We start from the raw sequence: 20888 nt of genomic DNA on the forward strand, positions 1-20888 counted from the left end.
CTCCTTGAGATAATCGTGGAATTCAAGACTTAGGTACTCTCCTCCTCGATCGGATCGAAGCATCTTGATTTTCCTGCCCAATTGATTCTCCACTTCATTCTTGAACTCTTTGAACCTTTCAAAAGTTTCTGAATTTTGCTTGATTAAGTAGATATACCCATATCTACTATAGTCATCGGTAAAAGTCACATAGAAGCGGTTCCCATCCTTCGTGGTTGCTCTAAAGGGTCCACATACATCGGTATGTATTAGGTCCAATAGCCCCTCACCCCTTTCACAAGTACTCGTGAAGGGTGACTTAGTCATCTTTCCAAGTAAACAAGACTCGCATGTGTCATCTTCCCTAAGGTCGAATGACTCCAACACTCCATCCTTTTGGAGTTGGGCTATGCGTTTCTTGTTGACATGTCCAAGACGACAATGCCACAAGGATGCTTTATCCATACTAGTGGAAGAATCAATATTCAAAACATCATTTCCTAAGTTATCAACAATCATAACAGTTTCATATATTCCATTACATGGTATAGCTTCAAAGTAAAAGACACCATTTAGATAAGCCAAAATAGAACCATTCTTATTATTAAAAGAAAATCTAAATCCTTATCTATATAAACCATGAAATGAAATGATGTTTCTAGCCATTTCTGGCGAATAGCAACAATTGTTCAAATCTAAAACTAAACTATTCCTAAGCACTAAAGAATACACTCCAATCTTGGTCACAGGCGACGATCTTCTGTTCCCCATGATTAGATTGATCCTTCCTTGCTCCACATCCCTACTTCTTTTTAGTCCCTGCACATTAGAACAAATGTGATAACCGCAACCGGTATCAAGAACCCAAGAAATAACATGATTAGAATCGTTAGATTTGATTGTGTATATACCTGCGAAAGATGGCTTGATCTTTCCTTCCTTGATGGCTTGCAGGTAATCCGGGCAGCTTCTCTTCCAATGTCCTATCTTGTGGCAGTGGTGGCACTCTGCCTCCCTTGGGTTGGAACAGGGCTTAGAGGGATCAACTTTGGTCCCACTAGAAGAGGAACCATCTCGGGCTTTCACCTTTCGATAGTTATTTGATGAAGCTTTCCTCTTCTTTCCCTTCCCTTGACCAATAGCCAAGACAGGAGCAGCGGATGGATTGGGAGTTGGTGCAACAGACTTGTCCTTGAAGTTGCTCTCAGCAACCCTCAAGAGACCTTGGAGTTTGCTTAGGGTGACCTCCTCTTTGTTCATGTGGTAGGCCATCCTAAATTGGTTGTACATCGGAGGCAAAGAGTGAAGCACCATGTCGATCGCCAAGTCTTCGCCGAAGTCAACATTTAACTTGCGAAGGCGGTCGACATACCTTTGCATCTTTTGCAGGTGCACGGTAAGAGATTCTCCATGACCCATCTTAGCGGAGATCATGTTAGTGAAAATCTCATAACGCTCTTGTCTCGCGTTTTGGTGGTACCTCTCCAACAAGTCTTGATGCATCTCGTATGGATACATGTCCTCATAGGACTTTTGGAATTCGGAGTTCATGGTGGCGATCCTGATGCAATGTACTTTCGTTGCATCTCGCTCATGAGTTTCAAAGGCGGTGATTTCGGCGGGAGTAGCAACTTCGGGGTTGATTTTCTCGAGCTTCTCATCGAGGACATACTCTTTATCCTCATAGCGAGCAATGGTGCGAATGTATCTTATCCATTCGCTAAAGTTCGTTCCATCGAAGGTGACCTTTTGGCAAAGGCTCATCAACGTGAAAGAACTAGTAGCAGCGTTGTTTGCGTTTGACATCTATAGAAAGGACAAAGATAGATTAGAACAAGAATCCCTAATCATCACCCAATAAGAAAAATTAGGGCTAGGATCCAACAATAACATTTACATACTAGAAAAGGGATGCCGTAATCTAATATGCAAATAAATTGAAGGTAAGTGAATGACGATTCACTAATTCTCCATTACAAAACTTAAACTATTAGTCCTAAGTGTTTTTGAGAATTCCTAGGTTCGGATGAGATTCATTGAACTATTCAATGGCATGTTTAAATCTCGATATGCCCCTCTTGTTTGTGACTGGGATGCCGAGGATCACAAAGCGGGTGTGAATTACCATGCAAATTCACATGGTGCCTTCATTGTAACGATCACCTATTCGATGTGCCGGTAAACCACACACGCTCCATCAAACTATGATAAACAATGAATCACCCTTTGCCACCTTCGCTTAGAACCAATTAGTGTGTCGGTAAACCACACACGCTCCACTAACTTCTTAGCAAGGTGAAAAGTGTAATTTCATGGGATTGCATCAATTCACTTTTCCTAAAGTAACTAAGATTGGGAAATTTTTAAAACGTGTAGTTACTTTGTGTTTCTTATTATACTTTTAATGAGAGGACGAGGTTGCCCTATCCTACCCGTTCGGCTAACGACCCTCCACCAATCAAGCAAGCGGTGGGTGTGAGTGTACACCCATTAAGCGCCATTTTATAGGCCGCAACCTTATACCCACCTTATAGATCGACTTCGTGAATGAGGCCTACTAGCGGTAAGACTAGCATTTAGTTATACATATATATATATATATATATATATATATATATATATATATATATATATATATATATATATATATATTATTCTAGTAATATCATATAAGTATAGGGTTGTATTTTAAAACCTTTTAAAATCTAGGGTTTGAAATTTAAGTTGTCTAAATTAAAACTTTTAATCACAAATATAAATTTCAAAACTTTAGGGTAGGTTTTAAACATTTAAAACATGGAGGATCAAATAAAAAATAATTCCAATTAACAATTAATATCCTAAGTATCTTTATTTGATTTATCTAAGATTTCTTTCAAGATAATTATCAAAATAATTAATCATTATCATATAAGGAAATTAAATATTTTATTAGATGATAAATATCTTTAATTAGATCAAGATAATAATCATATTTAGCAAAAAATCGGATTTAGATTGATCTAATTTGATTAAGGTAAGTTTCCATAAGATAATTATGAAAAAATCCCGAATCTGGCCATTCCTGACGCCTGGACTCGCCGAGTACACAAGGGGACTCGCCGAGTCAGGTCTACTCGCCGAGTCCACCTTGGAACTCGCCGAGTCAGTGACTCATAAACCCAAAAATCGAATTTTGCAGGTTTGTTTCAGTTAATCAAGCAACAATTTAAAGAAAACCAAGCTAGGCTCTGATACCACTGATGGGTTTTAGCCATAAGAACTTTCCTATGTGCGCATGCAAAACCCTGTTGCTCGGATCTAGGCTTTCTAATTAAACATGCTTTGAATCCAAGACTTCTAATAGCTAATTAGGTTAAATAACAATGATGAAACAGATCTAGAATCATACCTTTGAGTTCCTTGTTGATCTTGTTTGTCTTGGAGCTTCTAGAGTCACAAATGTCACTCCTCTAATGGCTTACAAACACCAATAGCAAGCAAGATGATTTAGGAGAGAGGAGAGGGGAGGAATTCAGCCAGAGGTTCCTTACTTTAGGTTGTGTGTCGAATTCCCTCACCCCTAGGGTCTATTTATACTTGTAGACTCCTTAAGGGTTTCAACCTAAACCCTAATTGGATAATCTTCTCTTAAGGCTATCCAAATCCATTCCATAGATAACCCTATGGACGATTTTGGCTTATCCAAGCCCTAGAAATCGTCCATCCTATCTAGGATAAGGATTTATAGTCTAAAGTGTAACTATCAAACAATTGACAGTTTATACCGTCTTATTTAATTAATCTCTTTAAGTCACCAAATTAATACCAATTAATTTATGACTTATATTAATCAAATAGCCATATATTATTCCTTATAATATTTACTCTCTCTTAACAAATCATCCTTCAAGTTGCTATGGTGAAGGCAACCCAAAAGTACCATGCACAACCGGATATAGTTATAGCCTTAGACACTATTCCAACAATAACAACTAGATCCTTGAATTTCCTTAGCTCTTGAAAGCAAGTACCACAAGTGTAGTACCTATAATGGCTCACAAACACACTAGGTGAAAGGATGAATATGGGAGACAGGAGAGAAGGGTATCTTGCCTTAGATTTCGTCCCTTTTAGGGTTTCCCAAGGGTTGGACGAAATCTTAGTGCCTTAGGGTGCTATTTATACTTAAGGCTAACTAGGGTTTCAAGGTGTAAACCCTAATCCCTTAGCTTAAGGCCTAAGCAAGTCCATGGACTCCTTTCCTTAAGCCCTTGGACGAAAACTCGAAGATCCTTATAGGATTTTCTTCAAGCCTTAACAAAGGTGATCCAATGGCCCAAAGCCTCAACTATTGAATAATTACAAAATAGCCACTGACTTCCTTTAATCCCAAAATTAATTCTAAATTAATTTCTAATTAAATACTAATTAATAATATGATTCCAAATTAATATATTATTCATATAATATTAATAAATCATATTTATACCCTAATTTATTATTCTTAACAATAAACCAACCTCTTTCCTCAACAATCATCCTGTTTAGTCACCAGTGTGAAGGCAACCCAAAAGAACCATGCACAATCGGGTCAAGTACATACCAAAATAGTTATGGACTTAGACACTAATCCAAAAAGAATTACATACCTCTTTGATGTAGATTATCTTCATTAAGCTTGAGTGCCTAGTGACCCAAGTGTAACACCTCAAATGGTTCACAGAACACCAAATACACATGGAATGACTTGAGAGAAATTGGAACACTTCATAAAATCGGCTAGCTCTTTGTATCACCCATAGTGGCCAATTTTGTCAACAATAAGATGCTTATAGAGTTAGTGACAATTAGGGTAAACCCTAATTGTCATGGCTTTCCATTTCCTTGGATCTATGGGTTCAAATACACCATGAAGCATCCATGGAGCATCTTATGGGTTTTAGCCCATCTTGAGAATCCATGAAGCATTAGCCCACTATACAAGTATGGATGATTTACACAATCAACCCATATATTTAATTAGTCTTCTCTTGATCACTTAATTAATCCTAGATTAATTCTTGATCAATACTAATTAAATAATCTTATTAATGTATTAGAACTTATAATATATTAAAAACCTTAAGTGTTATTTCCCTCATTATAGTCTATCCAAATGCACGATGTCATGCAACCCAAATGGACCATGTCAGGTCGTGTCAAGTGTTACCAATTATAGTTATGGACTTAGACATTAATCCAAAAACAATACCCACCAGAATACACATACACTATATTCTCTCATCCTAGAGGAAAGCTAGACATTACACAACTGGTCGGCAAACCCCACACAACTCATCCATGAAACTTCCACCAACCCTGTAGCACTCGTGTATGCTGGTCACACATAACACTGGACTCTATAGAAAGCTGAATATTTGGTTCTACCCTAAGCCGTTCGTCAAACAAGAACAGGAAATAAGGATAAACCAAACATTCTCAGGCTATAGAATCTTAGTTATGTACAACTGTGTTGCATACATTAAGAAACTACAGTAATGATGTCAATTTCATATAAGAAGAACCCTAGGCTATCGGGCATCATATAATCAGGAAATTCTATCATGCAATTCTTGAAGACCACTAGCCTATCACTAGCATATTTTCTAACAAATCATGTATCAATAAGATCAAAACTCAGCAAATATAACAAGTATAGGTATTTTGGGAACCACTCTCCTATTCGGGCTCTGGCTGACAGTACACACCATATATTCCTGAAAAATCAAAGTTAAGTCAAGGTCCATGTTCCTGATCCCAAGCCAACAATAAAAAAAGAACATGATAAGAGACCGAGTCGATGCCCTTAACCCAACTATTTGAGTATAATTTCTTTTTCAAAAACATTTTGCAAAAACTCTCGGATCCTAGTTTGAGACTAGATTCACACAAGTGTTCCTCCATATCATTCAAACTAGCGCTCTAATACCAACTTGTAATGTCCCATTTTTCCCAACCAAAAAAGTTCATTTTTATTAAGGTAAAACTTCCCAATTTATTATTCATTAATTAAGAAAACCATTTATTCTGAATTACATTTATTAAAAATCAGAGTATTGTAGAAACGCGGAATCTTCAATGTTGCTGATGAGTGTGTACAGTCCCGCCTTCTCCATTTAGCAATAACTGGTGATACCTGAAACCAAAAAAACAACTGGGCAAGCATAAAGCTTAGTGATTGTCCCCCAAAATACCACCATGTAAATAGATCACATATACAATCAAACATGTCGGGCCCAGTCAACCTCCGGGTCCAATCATCCTCGGGATGGAATACCCCAGGTTGGAATGCCAATATACAACAAATAACACATATACAATAACAACATGCAATGGGTCCACAGCTAAAAGATTGGATTACCCATGAGCCCACAACATAAGTCTGGCTTGCCCTCGGCCATTAGCTTATGTTTGGCTTCCTCCCCGAACAGATCAGTCCTTGGACTGAATACCACTAATTCCTCAGTATAAGTTTGGCATGCCCTTCCCAACCCTCAACTCACATATGGAATGCTCGTGAGCCCTTAGTATGAGTTTGGTATGCCCTCCCCTGCCCTTAGCTCATGTCTGGATTGCTCTAGGATTTGTTGGCTACCGCACGGAGCAGTGCAACCTCAATCCAACCCATACAATATGTCGACATATAAACAATTAAGATCAAGTAGGCACATAATACAGGAAAACAACAATCATATAGATCATTATTGTCTGCTAATCCTCTCACAACATACAACCCTGCTACCAACTAACCTCCATAGAATGTGTAACCATAAGTAACCAGAGGTGAGATAGCCACCCGAACAGATGGTCCTACTTTAGAGCCACAACCAAACAAGGAACATGCAAGAGATCCTACACCAAGAGTTCTCAGGCTATCCTATATGACCGTCGACAGTCCCTAAGGGCATTCCATAGATGATAACCATCAAGCACAGATAACATACAGTTCTAAAGGTTATTACCGCAGAGCAACATACTTAATACCATGAGACAGATCCAACTGATCACTACAAAATAGCAGCATACTCGATACCAGAACACAAATGTAACAAATCACTACAGCATAACAACATACTCAATACCAGAACACATATCCAACGGATCATTATAGCATAGCAACATACTAAATATCAACAATCCAAGGAATGCATGGCCGTATATACTCATAGGTGAGATAGTCACCCGGACAGGTGATCCTACTCTACAACCACAACCAAACAAGGAACATGTAAGAGAGTTTAGATCAAGAGTCCTCAGTCTACCCTGCCTGACTATATACTGTCCCTTGGGCATCCAAAAATCAGTCACTTTCAATCACCATAACTAACTGAGCTAGCTCATAAAGTTGATCTTCAATGCAAGGAGTGTTCATTTCTGAACCATACTTTTTTTAGTTTTGGGGTTTTAAATTAGAGTACCTACACAATGAGATCTAATCATAGAGAAACAAACTGATTAAATATAAACCAATCCCCGGAAACAGCGCCAAAATTTGGTGGTTGTCGAGGCCATCAAAATAAATACACTAAATATTACACACTAAAATAGTGTATAGTGATAAAGGGATCGTATCCATATATATATTTGTTCAATTTTATAACTCTATGAAAAATCTCTTTGTAAAAATACTTGTAAAATGACAATAAGAATAAAAATGGGTGTTTCGGTCTTTTTAAATACTTGAAATAAAACTAGGATTAAACTAAGATTTAAATGAACAATTCAATAAAAATAAGAGTTCGGTGTAAAGTCAATAAAAGAAAGATGGTTGCCTTAAAGTTTCCTCACTTTGACTTTTGATGAATATATCATTATAATCCAATGGTGCAATACTTGTTTTAAATCCTTAATTTGGCTATAGTAACCCAATAAGCTTGAGATTACCTAGAATTTTCTTAGTTATTAAAATAGTTAGAGAAGCTCATAACAATTTCCTTAGTCAAAGTCACAATTTCCATTAAGCATGTAATTAGTGAAAATGTCTTTTTTTTTTTTTAGAATTAAAGGTTTCAACAAAAACTGTTGTAAAGTTATAATCTTTTAACAAAACAAATATAATGTTACAGTAAACATTTGTCTAATTTTCATGAAAAGATACGTATTATAGGCATTTTATTTTAAGTAATGGAGATGGTGTTAGTTAGTCGTGTTAAGTGGCGATATGTAGATTTGCGGTTGAGGTAGCAGCGGTGGAGGAAAGTGCTTCGGTTTATATGTAACAGTCATGGAGATGGTGTTGGTGGTGGAGGATGGTGGCAGCGGTGGTTAGAGGCGGTTAGGAGTTCTTGTGTGTAGAAAGAGAGTTTCTTGAGAGAGAGAGAGAGAGTGAGAAAGAGAGAAAGAGAGTGACGACATGGGATGGGGGTGGAGGCAGATAACGGTAGATGGTCGTGATGCCGGATGGAGCAGATGTCGACAGCCAATGATAATTTTAGGGTTTGTAGAATGTTTAGAGAGAATGTAAGAGAATAAATTTTAGTGAGAAAAATAGATTAGATATTTGGAGGGACGACTGATCAGTTGTAGAAGAGAGACGTGAGCTAATTTCGTTAACAGAGATAATAAAGAGATAATAAGGTTTATTAGGGTTTAAAAAAGTCCATGTTATATATAGTGTTATGTATATTTTTTGATTGGTCAAATTCATTTGACAAGATTATCATCATATTTTAATATATTCTATTGAAATTAGATCTAATGATCTACAATGGAGATCCTTATTTTTAAGACTTGATCTTAAAATTTGGTGGGAGAGAGAGAGAGAGAGAGAGAGAGAAAGAGAGAGAAAGAGAGAAAGAGAGAGAGAGAGAGAGAGAGAGAGAGAGAGAGTTTTGATGAGCATATCATTATAATCCAATGGTGCAATACTTGTTTTAAATCCTTAATTTGGCTATAGTAACCCAATAAGCTTGAGATTACCTAAAATTTTCTTAGTTATTAAAATAGTTAGAGAAGCTCATAACAATTTCCTTAGTCAAACTCACAATTTCCATTAAGCATGTAATTAGTGAAAATGTCTTTTTTTTTTTTTTGAGAATTAAATGTTTCAACAAAAACTGTTGTAAAGTTATAATCTTTTAACAAAACAAATATAATGTTACAGTAAACATTTGTCTAATTTTCATGAAAAGATACGTATTATAGGCATTTTATTTTAAGTAATGGAGATGGTGTTAGTTAGTCGTGTTAAGTGGCGATATGTAGATTTGCGGTTGAGTTAGCAGCGGCAGAGGAAAGTGTTTCGGTTTATATGTAACAGTCATGGAGATGGTGTTGGTGGTGGAGGATGGTGGCGGCGGTGGTTAGAGGCGGTTAGGACTTCTTGGGTGTAGAAAGAGAGTTTCTTGAGAGAGAGAGAGAGAGAGAGAGAGTGACGACATGGGATGGGGGTGGAGGCAGATGACGGTAGATGGTGGTGATGCCGGATGGAGCTGATGTTGACAGCTATGACATCCCCAATTTCACGGCCAGAAAAGACCGATTTGTTTATGCTTTGTTTTATAAAAATCAGAGTAAATCCTTTTGATTTAAAAGAGTTGCGGAATTTGTTCCCAAAACAAAATATGATAAAATTTATCAAGACGTTTCTCAAAGAGAACGTATTTTCATTAAATAATAAAAAATCGGGATGTCATGTTCCGATACAGACCAAAAGCATAAACAATATAAAATAGACCTTACAACAGTTATTTATAACTACTGATCTATAATCCAAATTCTCTCGTCAAGACCACCAACTTATACCCTTGTGCCATTACCTGTAATGCAAAGAAAACTGAGTGGGTCAGGCTTGGGAGCCTGGTGAGCATATAGGGTTTTCAACCCACAATAATACATTTATTATATTCAATTATCAAACAATCAATCCAATTACCCACCCCCTATTATCTCCATTTATTTCTTAAAGATTTATCCTAAGAACCGACTATCCTTCATTCATATATTCCTAAGGAATTGGCACGAAATCCATTGCTGCCAAAGTTTATTTATCAAGTACTAAATCCATAGTTATCAGGCGCTAACTCCATAGTCACCAAGGTTCACTTAACAAGCGCTAACTCCATAGTCGCCAAGGTTTACTCAACAAGCGCTAACTCCATAGTAGCCAAGGTTTACTCAACGTGCGCTAACTCCATAGTCGCCAAGGTTCATCAAATAGGCACGAAGTCACATCGTTGCCAAGGTTTATACAATAGGCGCTAACCCCATAGTCACCAACTATCCCATCTACCCAAGTTCTACTCAACATTTTTGTAGATATAAATACTTACACAGTTTAAATCATTTAACACTTGTATAAAACGTCAATTCCACATCCATCTCAAATAGACAAATAATATATAAACACATAGCACATATTTCATAGCAAATACTTCATATTTATGTGTTAGAAGAAAGTAACCACACACTCACATGATCAGAAGATGATCGGATAGCACTACGGCTTGTAGAAGTAGTATTCTTCGGTGAAACTGGGATCACTTCACACACCGGGTTTCTCGCGGGCAGAGCTTCGGCTCGGAAACTCTTTTCTTCTCGGGATCTTCGGTGCTTCGGGACTTGCTTCGGGTCTCAGGGTTGATATCGGGGCTTCGGGGGGTTAAAATAGGGCTTAGAGGGTTTATCGGGAGTGGGAGAGAAGGGATGGAGCAACCATAGTCGGCTGGCCCTTCAAATCTATTTATAGGGCAAATTTGGCCCTTGCCACGTCGTGGGATCCTTTTGCCACGTCGTGGGCTTGATCGTCACTGCATGCGTCATCCCAAGTTACATCTGGGGGACTCCCGGAGCTGTCAGGAGACTTGCCACGTCATGGCACTGCTTGCCACGTCGTGGTCTCTGATAGTTTTGGGGTTTCGCTCCCCGAACTTCAGAAATTCATAACTTTCGCATACGAACTCCGTTTTCGACGTTCTTTATATCGACGCGAAGGTGAGATTATGATCTACAACTCTCGTTTAGACTCCATTGGCTAATTTTGACTTTATTTTTAATATATTATAAATATATTACTTATATATTATCTATAGTAGGCCGGGACAGGAAAACTCCGTTCGAAATTCATAACTCCTTCATCTGAACTCTGTTTTCGTCTGTCTTTTTATCGTTGGACTACTATTGAAGAAATCTTCGACTCTCGTTTAGATCACTAAGGATAGATATCTATCTATCTTAAATTCACTATTTACGTCGCGCTGGGTCACGCTAGGTCGTGTCGGTTCTGTCGCGAAACTTCGATAGGTCATAACTTCTTTGTTATAACTCGGATTTTGACGTTCTTTATATGCACGAAAACCTTGTGACATATACTACAACTTGGTTAAGATTAATACTTCTAAATAATCTTCCATCAAAAAGTCATTTTTGATGCTTATCATCTCTAAATTGACTAGCCCGGATCTACGAGCGTTACAAAAGCTAATGATAATTTTAGGGTTTGTAGAATGTTTAGAGAGAATGTAAGAGAATAAATTTTAGTGAGAAAATAGATTAGATATTTGGAGGGATGACTGATCAGTTGTAGAAGAGAGATGTGAGCTAATTTCGTTAACAGAGATAATAAGGAGATAATAAGGTTTATTAGGGTTTAAAAAAGTCCATGTTATATATAGTGTTATGTATATTTTTTGATTGGTCAAATTCATTTGACAAGATTATCATCATATTTTAATATATTCTATTGAAATTAGATCTAATGATCTACAATGGAGATCCTTATTTTTAAGACTTGGTCTTAAATTTTGGTGAGAGAGAGAGAGAGAGAGAGAGAGAAAGAGAGAGAGAGAGAGAGAGAGAGAGAGAGAGAGAGAGTTTTGATGAACATATCATTATAATCCAATGGTGCAATACTTGTTTAAATCCTTAATTTGGCTATAGTAACCCAATAAGCTTGAGATTACCTAGAATTTTCTTAGTTATTAAAATAGTTAGAGAAGCTCATAACAATTTCCTTAGTCAAAGTCACAATTTCCATTAAGCATGTATTTAGTGAAAATGTCTTTTTTTTTTTTTTTTTTTTTTGAGAATTAAAGGTTTCAACAAAAACTGTTGTAAAGTTATAATCTTTTAACAAAACAAATATAATGTTACATTAAACATTTGTCTAATTTTCATGAAAAGATACGTATTATATGCATTTTATTTGAAGTAATGGAGATGGTGTTAGTTAGTCGTGTTAAGTGGCGATATGTAGATTTGCGGTTGAGTTAGCAGCGGCGGAGGAAAGTGCGTCGGTTTATATGTAACAGTCATGGAGATGGTGTTGGTGGTGGAGGATGGTGGTGGCGGTGCTTAGAGGCGGTTAGGAGTTCTTGTGTATAGAAAGAGAGTTTCTTGAGAGAGAATGAGAGAGAGAGAGAGAGAGAGAGAGAGAGAGTGGATTTAAAATCAACAAGTGGTTGGATTTATACTCTAGTTGGTAGTGCTATTTCTTGGGCGAGCAAGAAACAGACATGCATAGCTCATTTAACGATGGAAGCGGAGCTAATTGCCTTAGCAGCAGCTGGCAAAGAGGCAGAGTGGATTCGAGATCTACTTATGGATATCCGTTTGTGGGCTGTTTCGATGCCTTCAATACCCATGTACTGTGACAGTGAGGCCACATTGTCTAAAGTGTATAATGTGGTATATAATGGGAAGTCAAGACATATAGGTCTGCGACACAATTTTGTGAGACAACTAATTGAAAGTGGTACCATCAAGGTTGTCTATGTCAAGACAAGTAAGAACATGGCAGATCCGTTTACCAAACCTCTGACGAGAGATTTGGTTACATCTACCACGAGAGTCATGGGTCTAAAACCACAATAGAATCGTTTAGTGATGGAAACCCAACTTAACATTAGTGCTCCTAATTTTCAGGTTTAACGAGTAACAACGAAATCACTAACGATAGAAGGTACTATCATTCGTGATAGATCCATGTGAGGTAGGATAGTACGTCGTTGCCGAGAATGAGGTTGAGTTACGACTCTTAACATAGTTTTGGAGACATCTAAGCAACGAAGATGTTGTAAAACTTTGCCTATATGATCTAGAGGTGGTGCCGCCTCAAGTGAAGATTAGTGGTTTATCTTCTAGAGTGTCATGAAAAGGATTTATAGCGCATGGCCATAATAACGCTCAGGGAGAACACAAATATGACTTGTGATGTGTGGGGGTAAACCGGAGAGGTCATTTAGGTTTATGGTTTAAACCTATAAGGATACCATTGAATCGGTCTCTTCTTGTTTGTTCTCACTAAACTAGGGTTTAATCTTCGTGACACTCAAGTGACATCATCTGTCTGAGTGAAAGGAAACTTACCAACTTGGTGGGGGATTGTTGGAACTTTATATATAAAGGAATTGCAAGTTGGCAATTTCCTTTGTATCCCACATTGGTGGGGGGAAGAAATTTGTGTGGGTTTATAAGCCTATTCCATTGGTAAGCCTTCAAAGGTTTTAGTGGATCAAAGGAATGGGCCAAGCCCACGCGCTAGCCTAGCCTAGCCTAGCACTAGCCGATGCCGCAAGTGCGCGATTTAGGCGCACTTTGCATCGGTCTCGCTGGAAGAGAGAGAGGTGTCATTGTTCCTTTTGAAAGTTGAAGTACATAATATTGCATATTTCATATTTGCATTGATTGAAAAAAATACAAAATATTGTTGCAACCCAAAAATTTACACCTGACAGCGACAAAGACTGCCAAATGTACGTGAAAATGGAGAACCCTCGAGACCATAGCGAATTTCTTCGACAGTGACAGGCTCTCTCCGCTGTCCGTAAAGCTGAAAATGACCCTTTCATCTCCTTAATCAAATGAATCAATGAAATAGTGTGTTCTAAAAGGTAAAAAAAAATCCTAAAAACACCTCCAGCTTTTCGATTTTTCAGGTGAGTAAGGAAGCTGCTGTTAAAATGGACTTGAAAATGGGGACTAATCTGAACTTAATTCTTCATCCTTTTAGCAAGAAAGCAAACAACACACTGATACTTGCATTTCGTCTTCTCTTCACTGTTTAATTCTTATATGAGTGGAGTCAAACTTGTATTTGATCTTTTTCATTTTTCATTTTGCATATGCTCTGTTTTCAAGGGTTTTGTGTTTTTTGATCACCCTGCCATTTTGCATATTAGGGCTTAAAAGGAGCATACTCTTTTCTTAATCACTGTAACTTTACACATACGTGTGTATTTTATGCACGTATGTGTCAATTTAAGGCTTATGTACACATACCTGTGTACATATCTCTCTATGTATACACCAAAAACCCTAATTTTAACACTTTATTTTATATGTGTTTAGGGTTTTTGATGTTTCTTGGTTTACCCCTTTTTGTAGAAACTATTATGCAAGTTTTCACATTCATGTATCTTGTTATATATATGATTTATATATATGTATGTATCTTCATCTGTATATGTTTTGTAGGTTGAAGAAGACCCAACAGATCAAATCGAAGAGGGTTCCCTGAAAAATTACTCAAATGAACGAAGACAAATCTTTTTCGAATCTTTCAATGTCAGAGAAAAGGAAGAGGCTTATGGCGATGGTGGATACGAGGAAAAATTCAAAGAGGAAAAGCCTTGAGATGCCTTACATGACTGAAAAGGGGGAAAAGACAAATAGCAAGAAACCCATCAATGGAGGTACTAAAATGATGAAATCAAACTCAAGCACATTCAAAAAAAAGCTCCAAAATAGCAGGCGGAAAGTGAAGAAGAAGAAGGTATCTCAAGTAGGTGATCATAATCATGTTGCTGCATCTCATGCTTCAAATGAGCGCAAGTTTAATTCATCTGAAATCGAAGAATATTGGGTCCCAGTTCATCTTTCTCATACGCAAATGGAACAATATTGTTCCTTGTTAAATTCCAACTTTGAGTCACTTTCATCGTCTTTAAGGGACAATTCTTCACTCAGTGACATTCTCACACAGACCCAAAAGGTTTGAATTTCTTTTGTGTTATTTGGTAAAAATGATTTTAATTTAATTATTTATTTTAATTTAATTTTTTTATTATTATTGTTGTAGTGCTGTGATCACCCGTATCTTGTGGACCCCACTTTACGTGAATCGTTGAAAAAAAATCTTCTCGTTGACCAATTGGATGCTGAAATCAGCGTGAGTGGAAAACTACAACTTCTTGACAAGCTTTTGTTAAAGATCAAAGAATGTGGTTTGAGAGTAATTGTTCTATTTCAGGTACCTAAGTTTGTAATTTTTGTATACTTAAAACTTTAAATAAGGATTATAAATTATAATGTTAAAAATAAGTAAATAACACTTTTTTTTGGTGACATATTACAGTCATTGGTTAGTTCCAAAACTATATCAATCGGAGACATTTTGGATGATCTTGTTGATAAAAGATTTGGTGAAGATTCTTACATACGTATCCATGGAAAGATTCTTTACAACCACGAACGCGAAAAGAGAAAAAAAGATTTGAAATTGTTCAACAATTTAGAAAATGGAAAATTTGTTTGTTTACTAGATTATCGCGCATGTCATCCCACCATTAAGCTTTCATCTATAGATGTGGTGATACTTTTCAACAGTGATTGGAACCCGTCAAATGACATAAAAGCCCTTCGAAAGCTCACCCTCGATTCAAACCGGTTACGAGTTTTGAGGTTATATTCGTCATTCACCATTGAAGAAAAAGCGCTGATTCTTTCAAAGAAAGGTTCGATTTATGACCACAATTCGGCTGGTATTAATTACAATAATTGCCACCGGTTGTTAGCATGGGGTGCATCTTATTTGTTAAAAAAGCTCTCTGAAGATCCAAAGTCAAAGTCAAAATCAGAAAACATTTGTTTCATGGATGATTTGGTTGATGAGTTGTCATCTCTATTGAACAAGAATGGGGATATTGAATGTTTAAAAGACTCGATGATATCAAAAGCACAGATTCACAAAGGAGTTTATTCTAAAAATATGTTATTGTTGGGTGAAAGTGAAGCACACACGAAGGAAACTTGTTCATACTTGATTGAAAATGGAGCACTTTTGTTTTGGACGAATTTGTTAAAAGAAACTCCATGGGAGAATTCATGTAGCAGATTATCTCGAAGGGCACAAAAGTCATTTCGACATGAACCTGAAAACGAAAGTGATATGGAAAATTTTCAGATCAAAACAACAATTACTCCCCCTTCTGTGAGAACAAGGGTGAGAAGTAAAAGAAGAGTGTGTACTCAAGGCGAGCAAAGTACAAGTTCTGCTGCAGAATGTACAAACAATCAACCTCAACAACCACAAAATCCGCCTGTAATCCCATCGGTTTCTGATCAATCTTGTAACGATGCCCCATTAGAAACGGAATTAGAAAACATCAAGAAAGAGCGAGAAAAAATCACGAAATTACATGAAGAAAAGGTAATGTAGGATTATATATTATATATTATATATTATATATTATATATTGATTTCTGTATTATTTAATGATAACGATTAACTTGTTGATTTTGTAGAAATCGATGCTAATTTCTGAATGTGAAAAGGAGATTATAGAGATACGGAAGAAGTACGATGGATTAATTGATGAATCTGAGATGTGTTTAACGAAGAAAATGAATGTTCTTGAACAATATTATGATCTTGTGTATGCGAATAAAGTATTGGCTGACACTTTGACACGTACATGTGATGATACTTTTGATGAAGAGAAAAGTGATAAAGGTATGCAAGTTGAATCTTTCTGCCATTTTTATTCATCACATCTTTCAAGGTCATTGTTTGTATTTCCTTTTTTATTGCAGAAATTGGTGTGATGAGAGTTCTTGAAATCCCTGCATCGACACTTGTACAATCAGTGAACCGATGTACAAGTACAACCAGCGTTCCAACTTTACGTGCTCCAGCTCCTCATTTAAGGTCAAGTTCTTCATTGTTTCCATCATTGCCCACTTTGTCAACTCCCCAAACACAAACAGAATTGAACAATGTGGATTATCAAGTAAACAATGAAAAGCTTCCTGTGTTTCAATCTTCAAACTTATGGCCTGAGTTGCTTGTGGAATTTGACACTTTATATGATATGGGTTTTCCAAGTTTGCCATTTTTGGATTCAAATTAAGGGAGATCTTGATCTTGTAAGTGTTGAAGTTCTAGTTTAAAAGGGGTTCATGGTGACATTCTTGGAGGTAAGGTTTGTGTTCATATGAAGTAGTTGGAAGCGTATAGACACGTAGTATGTGTAAAGAAATTTAGGATAGAAACACATCATGTGAACATCAGTATTTGTTGATCTAGCATGGTGAAAAAAAAAATCACCAAGTGATTGATATGGTTTCGAAAATGGTTTTGTAGGTCTTAGATTGAATGTTATATTTATATATATTGTTCAAGTAGATACCTATAAAGGCCCAAATTTAAAAAGAAAAAGAAATTTTGTTTGCGTACATGAATCTCAAACTTAATCATTAAATACACAAGTAACCAAAAAATGGATTAGGGTTTTAAGTTGGTTGAGAACTAGTAATATACTTCACTCTCACTGCTTATATTCCAATGTACATTTTCTTTTACTCATAATAACAACCTAAGTATGTCTTTACACCCATGTTTGTGGATAATTACAAAGTAGTCTTATGGTTAAATGAATATAAGGGGGAGTGGGTGTGGTTTCAACCGTGGTTCCGCCACATCATCACCCAAGACTCCGTCCCCTGTCTTTTTTACCGCACTTTCTCTCTCTTCACCCAAATACTACCTGTAACGTCCGAAAAATACAACCAGTTTAAAATTTTTAAAACAACCCGATTTTCATTAAAATGTTTACAAAAAGGTTTTCAATACATTTCATTTAAGTATCCCCAGAATCACGTTGTTACAGAATCATGAGGAACGGTACGATCGCGCCTTCGCCTTGCCACTATCTCCTGAAGAACCTGAAAAACATTAAGCCACAACTGTAAGCCCGAAAGCTTAGTGAGATACCCCCAAAATACCAACCACGCATACGCCTTTCCAGGCCGTGACCTTCCGGTCCAAAACATATGAATCATACATAACATAACAGCACATAGAACAATCATGCATATCGGGTCTACCGTGACTGGTCCGCCACATCGGGCCTTCAGTCCTTCGGATCCAACCTCCGGGTCTAGTCCTGTCCTTCGAGTCTACAGTGTGGTTGGACCGCCCGCATTGGGCCTTCAACCCTCCTGGTCCACTCTCCGAGTCTACAGTATGACTGGTCCGCCCGCATCGGGCCTTCAGTCGGCCTGGTCCACTCTCCGAGCCTCGGCATGTCTGGTCCGCCCACGCGGGGCCTACAGCCTATCCGGACCGCTCGCTGGGCCTTCGGAACAACCGGTCCGCCCTGGGTATCTTGGCCTACAGCACACAGCAGGACCCGCCTCAACCCATCCCTCATCCAAACAACCATGTGCACAAACATACAGTCATATAACAGTCATAATCAACAAACCGAGTAAACAGATCACATAGCATATCATTACTCTAACCGGGCTACCGACCTACCCGTTCACTAGCATAGCATTACCCTGCATATCGAGAACTGACCTTTACAAGGTCCTCTAGCATGTACCATCCTAACTACCAGGATGCAGACACAACCAGTACTAACATGATAATGTAACTGAATCTCAATACAATAAAGGGCCGGCCTTGGTGCCTTAGACCCTGTTGATATAGTGAGGATAACTCACCTCGAAACTGATGGCTGAAAGATAAGATCCCACTGCTCCGAACTCTGACACAACTCCTTCACTGAACAACAAACAATAACCCAATAAATACCCGTAATTACCAAAATACCCCTGGGGGACAACTGGTCAACCCTGGACAAGTCAAAGTCAACTCCTGACAGACCCTACTCGCCGAGTCAACCCTATGACTCGCCGAGTTCTTATGCTCAGAACTTCCCTCACTTAGCGACCCAACTCGCCGAGTCACCCCAGGACTCGCCGAGTGCAACAACTCTGAGTCCACTCGCACCCAACTCACCGAGTCGTCCCTCGACTCACCGATTCATCGACTCAACCAGAAATATTGGGACTTCCTCGACAAGACTCGCCGAGTCCAACTGAACTCGTCGAGTCCAAGCTCATCTTCAACCTACTCGCCGAGTTGTTCTTCCAACTCGTCGAGTTCAAGGCCATCTTCAAGCAACTCGTCGAGTCCACCCATGTGACTCGCCGAGTTCCACCGGTCTGAATCCATACAGAAGCATCTCAGGCCATGCAATTGATCCAAAACATAGATCCAACCTCCTACAATCCATCCATCACGTAAAGTGGCAAACTTTACGTGAATCTAACGAGATCTAAGCCATTTTCACCTTAAAACCTAGGCTTGGGACATGATAGCTTCATTCATAGCACAATGGTTGGGACTTTAATGCACTCAAAGACTTCTCCATTCCAGATCTGAGGTAGCAACCTCAGATCCACCCTCCAACACCAAAATGACACATAACCAAGCATCCCACACAACCCCAAATGATGAAACTAGAAATGCACAGCTCAAGGACGACGATATTACCTCCCAAAGATGCCTCAACAACAGCTAAGCACGAATCCAAGCAAAGCCCTTTGATCCAAACCACTTCTCCTTCAAGGTTCCTCCAAGCCACACCTCTCCAAGCTCCAATTTGCTCCACCAATGCTCTTCTCCACGAGATTAGGGTTTCTGGAACTCAAGGGGGGAATAAGAGAGGCTGTGGAGGGGTGTTATGTTCTTTATATAGGGCTCAACCCCGGAAATTAGGGCTTTCTTCATACAGCACCTACTCGCCGAGTCCATACTTGGGACTCGCCGAGTAGGCCACCCGGCACGCGACCCATCCGCGACCTGACTCGCCGAGTCCATTCATGGACTCGCCGAGTCACCCCTCTAAACTTACACTTTAAGCCCTTTAACTCTACTCTTGCGATTTCGGGATGTTACAACTCTCCCCCACTTAAATTAGGCTTCGCCCTCGAAGCCTTCGGCATCTCGTCTTCAATTTACTTCCCACTATGCGCCACTTGACCTTGACCGCGCCAAGCCCCTCAAAGTACAACCATAGAACCAGAGGCTCACTTCCTCCTTCCGTACGGTGTTTCCACCACCCACTCAAACCGACACCCATTGTACCTTCCGATAACCACACTCAACAACCGAGAATTACCCACGATGCCTTACCGCTCCAATTCTCATCTTCCACTTGACTCACATGGCTATAGAGCCACGAACACTCGGATTCCCGATCCGAATCCCACTCTACCCTTTCCGTGACGACCGAAAGACCCATTCTTCCATTTCGGAGCAACTCCCCCGAGTTCTCCTATCGCAATCACACATACACGCCGATCTAGCTCTAGCACCCTCAGGTGCGGATAACCTGACATACAGACAATATCCTCATCATCCTTCCAGGATAACCACTGATACATACCCAGAACCCTGATCATGATCTCACTGAGAGTCCAAGACTCTTGCTCTGCATCCCTTCCGAACTCCTCTCCCTGACTCCACGTCGCGATATTCCCCCTGCGCCCAAGGCAACATATCGAGCCGAATAAGCTTATATTCCGCTGCCGCACACACTACTCGAAGACCATCGACGGACCACAGTGATCGCGACTCCACACTGCCGCTTTCACTTCCGTGAATCGCTCTCCCTTACCGGAGTTTCATTCCTCCCTCTTCCTTTGCCAAGGAAACCACTCGTCTGCCCGCTCACCATGGCAGGCACCCTGGTGCTCATCCTATGCCACATTACCTCTTTACAGCGCACTCAACATCCATGCATTACCGCTACTCTGCCTCTCATCACAAGGACTCTCAAGCCCATGCACTACCTTTACCGCTCAAGATCGCTAGCCGGGGCCAGACCTCCCAATGTAATCCCATTGCGACATACGCAATCCATAATCTCTAACCGATCTAA

At 38.8% G+C, this 20888-nt stretch overlaps 1 protein-coding gene across 1 annotated transcript; it reads left to right on the plus strand.

Moving 5' to 3' along the window:
- Positions 1-14336: 14336 nt before the first annotated feature.
- Positions 14337-17296, plus strand: LOC145034581 (uncharacterized). Its single transcript, XM_078983027.1, has 5 exons — positions 14337-14929; positions 15017-15187; positions 15293-16366; positions 16462-16669; positions 16750-17296. Exons 1-5 carry the CDS (start codon positions 14468-14470, stop codon positions 17064-17066), a joined length of 2232 nt encoding a protein of 743 aa, XP_078839153.1. The 5' UTR covers positions 14337-14467; the 3' UTR covers positions 17067-17296.
- Positions 17297-20888: the final 3592 nt, after the last annotated feature.

Source organism: Lactuca saligna, chromosome 1 (genome assembly GCF_052625555.1).
Source record: "Lactuca saligna cultivar CGN05327 chromosome 1, ASM5262555v1, whole genome shotgun sequence".
Classification (NCBI taxonomy): Eukaryota; Viridiplantae; Streptophyta; class Magnoliopsida; order Asterales; family Asteraceae; genus Lactuca; species Lactuca saligna.